The sequence below is a fragment of the Amphibalanus amphitrite genome, unplaced genomic scaffold (assembly GCF_019059575.1).
Source record: "Amphibalanus amphitrite isolate SeventyFive unplaced genomic scaffold, NRLGWU_Aamphi_draft 000702F_arrow, whole genome shotgun sequence".
Taxonomy (NCBI): Eukaryota; Metazoa; Arthropoda; class Thecostraca; order Balanomorpha; family Balanidae; genus Amphibalanus; species Amphibalanus amphitrite.
The window spans coordinates 342780-356160 of NW_024882196.1; the positions used below are offsets into that span (position 1 = coordinate 342780).

The following is a 13381-nucleotide window of genomic DNA, read 5'->3' on the forward strand; positions in this document are numbered from 1 at the left end:
AAATCAAGGTGTCAAAAGCTCACAAGGCCCATAGCCAGCGCAAGATGTTGAGAATTGGCCATTTGGGCCATGACATGACCTGAAAACAAGGTCATATCTCCGAAACCAAAAATCACAGAAACTTCAAATTTTCAGTGGACATCAAGAAAGGATAGAGGAGCAGCTATACGAAAAATCAGCCTTCTATCTCTAAAAATGTTGAGTGCAGAGCAGAAAGACTACCTGGGGGGTGGCAACCACCCCCCCCCCCCCATGTGCGGGCGAGGGTTAAGTTCGTGGGACAAAATCATGTACGCAAATGTACGGTACACGGTCTGCCCACCGGCTTCATCTGGCTCACGATGCAGCGTGACCACTCATGCTCCTCAGCAGCAAAGTACCACCCCCTCGAAATGAGAGCTGGCTAGGCGTTAGGCCGCTGAACGATGAAACGCTGCTGCGAAATGCTACAATCAAGATCCATCTAGTTGATGTGCGTCAATGACAGACACGTCCCTTCCACGACACGTACGGAAGGGACGTCGAGCGCTTCCTACTAAGCATGGGAAAATGCCACCGCACAAAATTTAGATTAAGCATTTGCTACTGCAATGCTGTACCTACATGCCCATAGCGCCGTTAGATAACCTGACAGAATAAAGACAGCAGCACTGGCGGACCAGTAGGTACGCTTGGGCGGACGGTAGGACCCAACATCCTCGCGGAAATCGTCATCACTCTCCAATTTCCATGCTAATGTAAGACACCTCAGTCTTCAGATACAGCCTCCGGTCTTACTGCATGTCTCTGTATTCCTGTGTTCTCAGCTTGACCGAACACACAACACACAACCAGCCGCGCCTCCGGCCGCGCTCCACACACACACCCTCTGCCCAGCGCTCTGCTCTGCTCTGCTCGCGCGCCGACGCGCGACCGCTTCCCGCCACAGCCGGGAACACGATTTAGCCGTGCATCCTTCACGGCTCTCGGCCACTAAATAATATTATACCTACTTACACTCCTCCCCTCCTATTGAACAATATGCCAACGACAGTCACAACAAACGCTTAATCAAAAGACCAGTGAGCAGGGTCGAACCGTTTCGGGGGGCGTACCTCACGCCCGAAACGGGTGACAGTTCGCGGCCGCTGATCCACATCCCGCGGCGGCTCGGCATCGAACGGCGGCGGCGGGGACGGCGGCGGAACATGTGGTACCTCCGGCCGGTGCGGCACAGCGTCATGGAGCGGTACAGGGTCAGGTGGCGGCACACAGTCAGGTCGCATCTCGGGCAGACGCGGCATCGGCACGTGCGGCAAAACAACAGGTTGCGGTACATAGCGGCCAGCTGTGACACCTTGGGGCGGAAATACAATTGGCGCCCCACCCATACCAGGCACACTATGGGGCCGGGCAATGGGCGTTCCCGGCACATCTCGCCAGAGAGATAACCCATGCGCTCTTGTCGCGGTCCTGTGCCCCTCACTCACAGCCGGCGGGCGCTCCACTGTGTTGTCCGGCTTCAAGCGGTTGTGGTGCACCACCAGACTGCGCCGCTTTCCCTCCTCGCGCACTCGATAGTTCACTGGTCCACATTGTTCTATGATCTCAGCCGCACGCCAAGGCCTCACAAACTTATGATATTCACCGCGCTTCGGTACATTGCGAAACAAGAACACTTTGTCACCCGGGCGATACGACCACTCGTTCATTCTGCGCTCATACAAAGCTTTGTTGCGGTCATGGGACAGCTGATCGCGCTTAACCACATCCTTAAAAGTAAGTCGGAGTGTCTCTCTCAAATCGTCTATGTACTGGGGGAAGGTTGGGGCCCGATCCACAACCGGCCGATCACCCAGCGAGGCTTCCGCCGGCAGGCGGGGCTCTCGCCCAAACATCAAGGCGAACGGAGAGTATCCCGTGCTGTCGTGCACCTGACTCCGGTAGGCGAGCATGAGCATCGGAAGATGCTTATCCCACTCCGTGTGCTGCTCAACAAACTTAGCCAGCATGTTCAAAATGGTGCGATTGGCTCGCTCAGTCATCCCGTTGCCCATAGGGTGATAACTGGATGTCTGAGACTGCTGAATGCCGAGCAGTTCGCTCACAGCTTTCATCACCGCACCGACAAAGTTCCGACCTTGGTCCGAGTGCACACGTTTCATGACGCCAAAACGAGAAATAAACTCATTTACAAGAACATTCGCAATCGTAGTAGCCTTTTCATCCGCGAGGGGATACGCTTCAACCCAGCGTGTGAAGTGATCAGTGATCACTAGCAGGTGTTTGTAGCCTCGAGCGGTTTCCGGCAGGTTGGTCACAAGGTCCATGGACACCAGCTCCATCGGCTCGGACGCAGACAACTGCCCCATACTCGCACATGGGCGGGGAGTCGGAGAGTTTCGCGAGGCACAGCGGCGGCACTGTTCGCAAAACTCAGTCACCGTACGCTCCAGGAGCGGCCACCAAAACCTGAGTCGCGCGACTTTCGCCAGCTTTGAAGCGTTGAAGTGCCCACCCGACGGACCATCATGAAGCGACCCCAGCACCACAGGCACGAGCTGGGGTGGGACTACCAGCTGCAGCTGGTCGTGCCCCCTCGGCCCAGCCCGGAACACTCTGTACAGAACATTATCAATCAAACGCAGACGTGACCACTGCCTCCAGTACGGCAGAGCGCCCTTTGACACGGAGGACTGGGAGGGCCGCTGTGTGCTCCCAGCAAGCTGCCTCTTCACCTCCGCCATGGCGGGGTCTGAGTTCTGCGCCGAACACATGAAATCAGAAGGCCACATGGACTGAACGTGGCGAGCTGCGACGGGAGGCGACTGAAAATCCATTGTGTCTGTCTGTGTAGACACCTCCTGCGTGGGGTCCGGCCTCCGACTGAGCGCATCCGGAGCCTCATGTAGCCTACCTGGCCGATGAACAATCTCAAACTGAAACTCGCCCAAAATCTCCAGCCACCGCGCCAGAAGCCCGTCAGGGTTTCTGAAATTCACAAGCCACTGCAGAGCGGCATGGTCTGTGCGGAGCGTGAACTTACGACCCAAAAGGTAATGTCGGAACTGCTGCACAAACGTCACAGCTGCGAGTAGCTCCTTTTTAGTGACTGAATATTGCCGCTGGGATTTAGACAGGCTTTTACTGTCAAATGCCACTGCCCGCTCACCTTGTCCATCCCTCTGCAGCAGAACCGCGCCCATCTTTGACCCTGAACAATCCACGTCTAGTACGAATTCGCTCGCTCCCGGGGAAAAGTCAGGGTATTTCAGAACCGGAGCCGTGCACAGCGCCGCCTTTAGCGAGTCAAAAGCCATCTGAGCCTCCGCATCCCAATGGAAGTCTACGTCCTTCCTGGTGAGGTGATGCAGCGGAGCCGCGATAGCAGCAAAATCTTTGATGTACCGTTTAAAGTACGTTGCCAATCCCAAGAACTGTGACAATGCCTTCTCATTCATAGGCACCGGCCAATCCTTTACTTTGTCTACCTTTTCTGGATCGGGACTGACCCCATCAGACGACACCACGTGACCCAGGTAAGTGATCTCTGATTGAAAGAATTTGCACTTTGAGAGGTTGAGAGTCAAATTCGCAGCCGACAGACGACGGAACACCTTCTCAAGACGTGAAAGATGCGTGTCAAAATCGCCAGAGAAAACCAAAATGTCATCAAAGTAGCTCACTGCATCAGTGGGAGCCAAATCACCCAATACAAGACTCAACAGTCTGGCGAACGAACTCGGGGCACCACTGAGGCCATATGGGCACGTTGTGTATTGCCAAAGCCCAAACGGCAACGTGATGGACGTTTTGGATCGATCCTCCTTTCGGATGCTCATCTGGTTGTACCCGCTTTTTAGATCGAGCACCGAAAACAAAGAGTTACCTCCCAGACTGTCAAGTAGGACATCAACCCTTGGGATTGGAAAGGCTGGCACCTGGCACACGCGGTTAAGTTTTCGAAAATCCCCACAAATTCGCACAGAACCGTCTCTTTTCTTCACCAGGACTACCGGTGATGACCAAGTGCCATCAGACGGCTCCAGCACCCCCTGATCTACCATATCCTGCACGCGCTGCTTTACTTCTGTCTCCAGGTGTGGGGGAATTCGTCTGGGAGCTGATCGCACCGGCTTGGCAGTGCCCGTGTCGATTACGTGCTCAACTAGTGAGCAGTGACCAAGCTGGTCTGAGAACAACGAGGGGTACCGGCGCAACAGAGCAAAGAACTTTTCCCGCTGCTGACTCGTTAGCGACACATCAGACAGATCGACCAAATCCTCCAAGGAACCCGCGCCAGAGCTGGGACCATTTGACACCCCATTGTCTGCATCATTCCCCTCCCCTTCAATGGAGAAGTCGGCTTCCATTGATCCTAGGCCCTTGCCCTTAGACACCGAGACCGAGGATGACGTCACGTTACGCACCACGACCGGAACACTGCCGCCCGGCTTCACATCAACCAGTCCGTCCAGGAACGTCAACCCACTGACTGCGACGTCGGCAATGAACACAGCCTCTCCCTCAAAATCAGCATCATCGACATGGCCGGGGATCACAACCTCACAGTTTGGGGGTATAGCGTACGTTTCCTGTACAGACACCCGGCACACACGAGTCGTCGGTCGCTCAGGCAACACCGTGGCGACCGGCTGACGGTTCACCTGGTTTGCAGGTGTCAGCTGCTTCGTCGATAAGTCAAGAACAAACGGATACTGCGCGAAAAAATCCATGCCCAGGAGGCAGTCGATGGGACCGATTTCGTCGGATACAAACACAGAGAGCGGGTATGACACATTATCGATAACAAAATGCACTGCACACCGACCGAGCAGACGCAACGGCTGTTGAGTTGCAGTTTTAGCGGTGACGTCACAACGTTGTAGCTGGGGACGCGCTGAAATCTGATCATAAATCCGCCTGTGAACTATTGTTATAGCACTTCCTGTATCCACAACAAGCTGCGCTGGCACCTCACTAACCTTTGCCTTGACCGTAATGTCCGACGCCGATGCAGCGCAGTTATTCAAAACTCTCGGTCCCGGCGGCCGAGTGACCGGGGAGCGCGCGCGCCGCCCTGAGCGCCCTCCCCTCCGGCGTTTCCCGAGAGGCGGCACGTGCGCTGAACATGGCCCACCTTCCCACAGGCAAAGCACCTGGCTAGACGGAAACGACAATCTGGTTTCACGTGACCCGTCTCCCCACAACACAGACATATGGGCATTGACACGTCACACTCCTGTCGGCCCCGGGCCCGGTCATGCCCCATCTGTCCCATCCGGTTAGTAGCAGCCAGCTGCAACTCCAGCTGCGCAATGCGGCGCAGAATTTGCTCCAGCACTGATGGTTCTGCAGCCTCGTCTCCCACTTTACGCACCCCCGGTCGCTCTGAGTCCGATCCGGCCGGCCCAGCCTCCGCCTGGTCGAGGGCGGGCTCGGACCGGGCGCCATCGCCGCCCACTGCACACACGCGCTGTCCCTGGCCCACCGGTCCCCGAGACAGACGATCAGCAGCCAGCACGTTTTGCACACTTTTTACGGCTGCATCAAAGGTCACAGATCCCAAAGACACCACTGCATGAGCCAACCGCTGAGGCAAGGCGGCCAGGAAATAGTGATAGAGATGCGTATCAGGCGAGTGGGCGCCAAACACGGCAGTGACCAGGCCGCGCAGCTGAACAATGAAGGTGTCCAGTGACTGAGCCGTCGGGTCGAATTTGAGCGCCTGCAGCGCGCTGTGGCAGTCCAAGGCGCTAGCGTCCGGGAACACGGCTCCGAGACGGTCTAGCAGAGTGTCGATTGAGCCGTCAGCAGGACGCTCAAACGTGTCGAACGCCTCTCGGGCCGCTCCATCCAGACACAGCGGCAAACAGTTCAGAGTCGCCTCACCCGTGAACGACTGCACGGCACAAAAACTCTTAAAATCCTCTCGGAAACGACGAAATGACCCCCGACCGTCATACCTGGGTGGCGCGAAGTGAGCCATTTCCTCTTGAGATAATCACGACGTCGTCGTAAATCACTGCGTATCACTTGGGGCGTGAAAAAAATCAAATGTTTATATAACAGCTCGCAGCTGATCGGTTCCGTGTCAAACAATTTATCAGGCCAAGACTGTGTTAGGCCAACACAACCCGGTTCGCAACCACAACCACCGCTGCCACCAATGTAAGACACCTCAGTCTTCAGATACAGCCTCCGGTCTTACTGCATGTCTCTGTATTCCTGTGTTCTCAGCTTGACCGAACACACAACACACAACCAGCCGCGCCTCCGGCCGCGCTCCACACACACACCCTCTGCCCAGCGCTCTGCTCTGCTCTGCTCGCGCGCCGACGCGCGACCGCTTCCCGCCACAGCCGGGAACACGATTTAGCCGTGCATCCTTCACGGCTCTCGGCCACTAAATAATATTATACCTACTTACACTAAGAACCTCGCTCAGTTCACTCTTGGACAAGAAAAGGCAGGATGATCGGCACACGCTGAGGCTGCACGTAAATCAATCTATCCAAATTCCTTGCCAAATCCGTCCAAGAAGCGCGCCTTGCGTCCTATCGGTCCCAAGATCGGTCCTCTCAAAACGCATGCGCCGAAACAGACGCTAATCGACCTGGCAACAAACAATCTGTAGCTAGTACAGACTAGTATTGTAGTTTATTTCTCCATAATATACTAAAATCCTTCTAGATTTAGTAGGGATGCCTAAACATCTACCAAAAATAGTGCGAAATGACTACCATTAGGTGCTATTCAAACTAAAAGTACTGCGATTTAGACTGAAAGCAGTGCTAAAGTCTCTTAAATAGGTGTTAAAACTGGTTAGGTGCTAAATGACCCTGTTATACCTCAAATTAACTGGAAATGCCTAGTTTTGCCGAAAATACCACAAAATGACCGGTTTTTAGTGCTGAGAAAATTACCACCCTTAAAAAAACATCCCTATAATTTAGTACTAGAAACTTATTGTGACGCTAGCAAAGGTCGTTTCATTTCCTACGCAGCTTAGACGTATCTGGCGGAGTGCAACGCCACCAACGCGTGTGAACATTCTTGTTTCAGATCTGGCGAGGTACAGACGTGCAAGAATATTCGCCTCGTGCCACGTGGCAGTGGAAGACATTTTGTTTTTTGCTGTTTTTGTACTTTCCACTTGGTTATTTTCCGAGTATCCTTTGATATTACTGATTTGGTGTCAAGCTTTTATCGCTTTCGTAGAGGAGGTTATGCTCCAGGATGGGGCCTGGGCCGGATTTACGGCCCGGAAAACGAGTGAGGTCTGATGAGACGTTCTTTGACAGAGATGAGACTAGTCAGGGCTCGTACTTGAGGATAAGCCTAGTGTCTGACAAAACCCTTAAATCTCGAGGCTGGCCATGGGTGCAGATGGGGATCCGTGGAGTCCTGGGAATCAGTGACAAACTGGAGAAAGCGAACTTTCTGAGCGATGGTTCCCTTCTGGTCAAAACAAAGAATGAGACCCAAACAGACAAACTTCTGAAAACTCAACAACTTGCTGGTGAGACTTGTGAGGTAGTAAAGGACAGGAGGCTCAACTCTTCCCGAGGCACAATCCGTGCCTATGACCTGGAGGACCTCAGTAGGTGGAACTATGGTCATGAGTACCCAAATATAGGAACGTTCCCATTTTTGGGAACGGAGTTCCCAAATATGGGAACGGGCGTTCCCATTTATGGGAACGGAAGGTAATTTTTCGGCCGTTCGCCCACTAAAACTCATTAGTGCATCACGTCTCAAAAAAGTGCACGCTAATTTAAGTATCTACTAAGTCTCTATAAAATTATCTTTAATCTGACCGTTGCACAAGGAAATTGACCGTCGAATGATATTTTTAATGATTTTTTGAAATGACGGAATGGTGAAAACATGGGTTATACTACATTTAACTTGCAATTTTAAGGAAAATGAAGCGTTTTTTACATTTTGAGGTCAAGTATAATAATTTTCGCCTGGTTATGAAGTTTCATACTAGCGACACCAGATGCTGACATATGCAAGCGAACACGCGGACAGTCCGGGGGTAATATTGGTGACATTTGGTGTCGGGGCGCACGACCGCATGGAACGTCAGTGATTTTACCGAACTACTGTTGTAAACTCAGTTTCAGTGGTTTAAAATTATTCAGCTGTATTTTATCATCCCAGAAAGATATATTTTTTTTGGATGCTAGCTGTTTAGAGTTGTTTTATAAGGAGCGTCATGAGCGTGGTTTTTGTCTTCCGTGTTTCTAAGCGTGATCGTTTTGGGGGAATTTCTCTTATATAGGTCGCTCTGTGTGGCTTATTTATAGTTTTTATGCTGATTTCGATCATTCCTCGTGCCCATCCTACCAGGCCTTTTGCCACTTACACTCATCAAGAAAGGAAAAAACTAGATTTTCATTGGGACTAGGTGTTTTGAGGGTGTAACATATTCAGCGTTCCCATTTTTGGATACTTCCTTGTGCTCGTCAACTATCGGTGATAAACAGACAGATGCTTGACATGTCTCCACCCTCGGCGCGGACGGTGGATATAGGTATGGAAGACCTTGTTGAACATCGCTGAGCGTTGTGAATTACGTATCCTGCAGAGGGGGGCGTGCCCGCTGCGAGATCGACGGGAATAAAAGCGCAGAAGACCGGGCGAAACATGCGACGGTCTTGCCGGAAAGGTCATCTGATGATTGTTGCGTTAACAATAATTTGCGGCGTTGGACGTGATGCTTGTTAATGAAAAGAGCCCCTGAAAGGCGTCGGTGAAATCGTTCCCAATTTTGGGTACGCCGTTCCCATAATAAGGAACGCTTGCAGCGCCAGTGTACGAGAGCGTTCCCAAATTTGGGCTCGCGGCCCGGATGATGGACTGCTTTAGAAATAGGGGAACGATTTGAAACTACGATGGGCCTTACAATATCAAACTCTTTCCCAACAATATTGAGACAAATATCAGGCGGTTCACGATCGTTTTATATTTTTTGGACGTCATTTAACGGTTCTTTTTCTTGTTTTAAATAATGCCTACATGGCGTTCCCATATTTGGGTTTATCGTTCCCAAACATGGGAACGAAAATGCGTTCCCGAAAATGGGTACGCTTGACCATAGTTCCGCCTACTGACCTGAGCGAGGACGAGATTGTCGGCTGGTTGAGTGACCATGGCGTCACTGGTGCCAAGAGATTCACTCGTAAGGTCAATGGTAAAGTAGTACCTACAGCGACTGTACTCCTGACTTTTGATAAGCCGACGTGCCCCTCTAAAATGAAACTGGATTATGTGACATACCACATTACCAGACATGTGCCTAACCCTCTACAGTGCTATCAGTGTGGCCTTTTTGGCCACACAGCTGAGAGATGCACAAAAAACAAAGTGTGCCTGAGATGTGGACTGGTACCCCATGAGGGTGGCTGTGCTCCCCACTGTGTTAACTGCGGGAAGGAACACTCCTGCCAGGATCATGTGTGTGATCGGTGGATGAAGGAGAAAGAGATCTGTCGGATCAAGGTGGAGGAGGAGATCTCTTTCTCTGCTGCACGAAAACTCTATGATGACAGGCATGAGCCTCCCCCAATACTTCGGTCATATGCCAACACAGTCCGTACCCCCAGTGCTGCCAATGATGATGAGCTAAAGGAAAAAGTGACAAAGTTAGAGTCAAAGATGAGTGAAATGGTGGCACTGCTGGAAAAACTGCTGACGCAACGTTCAACCAGTAGTACCTGCCAGATCAGTGGTAGTGACGGCTCTACTCTGGGTGGACGGCTAAGTGGAAAAGATGGTGATGGTCAGGAGTCGCAAAACACAATGGAGACCCTCAGTATTCACAACAGACAAAGTGAAGAGGATGACATGGACGATTTGACTCAGGCCCTGGACGCTTCTCTCCCTTCTGAGGTTGAGGGAAACAAAAGAAAACCCACTCAGCCCCGCAACAGTGCTCCATCCCATGGTTCCACAGCCCTGCAAGGGAGCAGTGGCACTGGAGACGATGCTGGGCCATTTAAGCCCGCAAAGAAAGACAAAAGCAACAAAGGAGGAAACAAAAACAAACAAAAACAGCTCATGCTTTCAGATGAGATCTCCCCATCACCCCCTATACTCAGGCCTACCAAACCCAATGATAGGACAGGAGTGAGCAGAGACAGATCCACATCTCTGCCACGGAAGTCGTGGACGGATCCGCCCAAGTCTGCACAGGGAACGTAGACAGCACACCTGTGTGATCATACCCTAACTTAAAAAACAAAACAAAAAAAAAACAAAAAAAAAACAAAAAAACAAAAAACAACAACAACAACAAAAAACAAAACAAAAAGAAACTAACAAGGTACTAACAATGGCATGGAATGTTATGCAATGGAATTGTCGAGGCTTAATTTCTAAATGGGCTGAAGTTAAACCTCTTCTTATTGAGAAAGCGTGTGAAGTGATTTGTCTGCAAGAGACTCATTTCCTCTCCACAGATGAATATGATTTTTGTATTCCCAACTATACACTGTATAACGGATACTCACCTTCCAACAGTCGTTGTGGTGGTGTATGTATCTATGTTGGCAATTCTTTTCCACATTATGAGGTCCCTTTAACTACAGCACTGCAAGCTATTGCGTGTTGTGTGAAAGTGGGTCGCCAACGTATATGTGTTTGTTCCTTGTACTTACCTCCTAACCCACAGGTTACAACTACTGAGATTGACAATCTCGTAGGGCAATTACCCGAGCCTTTTATTATTTGCACTGATGCTAATGCGAGACATTATATGTGGGGATCGGATCGCTGTGATGCCAGAGGGAATTCAATTGAAAGTATCATAAGGAACAATGCTCTGACCCTCCTGAATGATGGCTGTCCCACACGCATGGACGAGTACACAGGACTCTGGTCACACATTGATATTACTATCACCAGCAGTGAAATAGGACAATATATGGAGTGGAGGACTGATTCAGATCTCCATGCCAGTGACCATTGTCCCATATATGCTTCTTATGATGTACAATTACAATCTGCGTTTATTGAGCCTGGGCGGGACATATTTGCAGGATGGAACTTAAATAAGGCCAAGTGGTGTGAATTTACTGACCAGTGTAATTTTGACAACATTGATGTGACTGACATGAATGCGAGCTATCAAACTATGGTGGAGAAACTTCTGTCGACTGCACGTGAAACTATTCCACAGAAAACAGGTCCTCCCAAATATAGCTGTCCATGGTGGAATGAGGATTGTAAGGAAGCAATCCGTGCTAGAAAAACGGCATTGAACCGTTTTCGACGTAATCGAACCACTGCACTTCTAATGGCATACAAGGAGGCCAAGGCTAGGGCCAGGAGAATTATTCGCCAAGCGAAAAAGGAGTCGTGGGAGAAACTTTTACACCTGTTCAATGTGAACACACCACTGCAACAACTATGGGGAATAATAAGGAAATTTACTCGCAAAGAAAGATACAGGAAGTCGTTACCCGTGCTCAAGGTTGGAGACGAGGTGATTGATGACCAGCTGGAAGTGGGAAATGTTTTAGGACAATTTTATTCTGATCTATCATCTTCCCTACACTACAGACCAAGGTTTATCGAGCACGAGAGGGAGATGAGCGCTCATCTTCCCTCTTTCGTGTCTCAGAACGAGGAAGTATACAATGATTTATTCTCACTGCCTGAGTTAAAAGAAGCGATCTTTAAGAGTGGAAATACCTCAATGGGACCTGATAACCTCCATTATGCGTTTTTTAAACATCTCTCCCAGGAACAATTGGTACATGTGCTGAACATGATAAACTGCATATGGTGTGCTGAGGAAATACCGCAACAGTGGAAACCAGGGTTGGCATTTTTGCCGGCAAAAACTAGTTTATGCCATTTGCCGGTTTAAACCGGTTTTAACCGGCAAAAAGTGGCAAAAACTGGCAAAAACTAAAAACCATCACAATGATATGCCTGGACATGGATTTGAACATGAAACATTTTAAGGAGAATTCGGTGAAAGCTTTATGCTTTCAAACAGAAGTGACATTGACCGTTGAAGTGTTCTATAACTCAAAAACACTTCCATGGGCTTTCCATAAGGAACCACTAAGACACCTTTTGAGGTTGACAAATGAGCCAGTGCAAGAGCGAGTCCTGCACAATCAGAAGTGCGAAGGGGTATCTGCCACTGATATGGCACTGCACCCTACCGTGGCAGCTTTGCCCCACTCTCCCCTACATGGAAATACATTCTGTGGTGGATGTCTACCGACATGCATAGACATTTTAAGCAGGGATAAGTAATGAGGCAAACTTCAGAATGTTTGGTGCATCTCTATAACATCCAGAAATGCATTTGTACATTTCAGATCCATTCCTAACTAGAACAGTTGTGGTTTAAGCCACCTGAGTTTTATCCAGTTTTTGCCAGTTTTTGCCACCAGGGTTTCTGCCAGCCGGTTTAAACCGGTTAAAACCACTGGCAAAAACCAGTTTTTGCCACCCCCTGCCAACCCTGGTGGAAACACTCTATTATAATACCAATTCTTAAACCGGGCAAGCCAAAAGACGAGCCTGCATCCTACCGACCCATACAGCTTACCTCCTGTTTTAGCAAGATCATGGAACGGATGGTGACAAAGAGACTTACCTGGTATGTTGAACAGAACAGTATCTTATCTGAATTCCAGTGTGCGTTCCGGAAGGGAAGGAATACAGCTGACCATTTAACTCGATTGGAATCCGAGGTGCGGAAAGGATTCTTTTATCACCAGTATACATTGGCGGTGTTTCTAGATTTACAAAGTGCATATAACCTCACATCAAAAGTGGCCATCCTCCATCGTATGCATACCATTGGACTCCGCGGAAGGCCTATGCACTTTGTTAAATCTTACCTTGAGGAACGAACGTTCCAAGTTAAAAATGGCGTGCTCTCAAACACTTTCACTCAGGAGAATGGACTCGTACAGGGAGGCGTGATCTCCCCGCTCTTGTTCAACCTGATGATTAATGATATTTTTGCCAATATTCCTGAACATGTCTCATATGCCCTATACGCGGACGATTGCTCCATGTGGGTACGAGGTCGGCGGATTTTGCCTCTAATTGAAAAAATGCAGACAGCTCTGAACAGTGTCACCGAATGGACCGATCGTTGGGGGTTTGTCTTCTCCCCGAATAAGTGCAATGCCGTCATATTTAGGCGCTATATGAAAGAACAAGAACTGACTTATTTGCCATCACTGAAGGTTTATGACCAGCCACTCCCATACTGTGATGATGTGAAGTTTCTGGGTGTTATTTTTGACTCCAGATTGAATCTTACTAAACATGTGCAGTATGTTAAGGGTAAAGCTACTAAACGGATATCTGTCTTAAAATGCTTGGCCGGACGAAGCTGTGGGGCGGACCGGAGTGTATTGAT

General features: G+C 49.9%; 1 protein-coding gene across 1 annotated transcript; it reads right to left on the reverse strand.

The window, feature by feature from the left end:
- Positions 1-731: 731 nt before the first annotated feature.
- LOC122364833 lies at positions 732-4715 on the reverse strand. Its single transcript, XM_043335591.1, has 2 exons — positions 3638-4715; positions 732-1425 (listed from the first exon to the last, which is right to left on the reverse strand). The coding sequence occupies exons 1-2, from the start codon at positions 4713-4715 to the stop codon at positions 1034-1036; spliced, it is 1470 nt and encodes a 489-aa protein (XP_043191526.1). The 3' UTR covers positions 732-1033.
- Positions 4716-13381: the final 8666 nt, after the last annotated feature.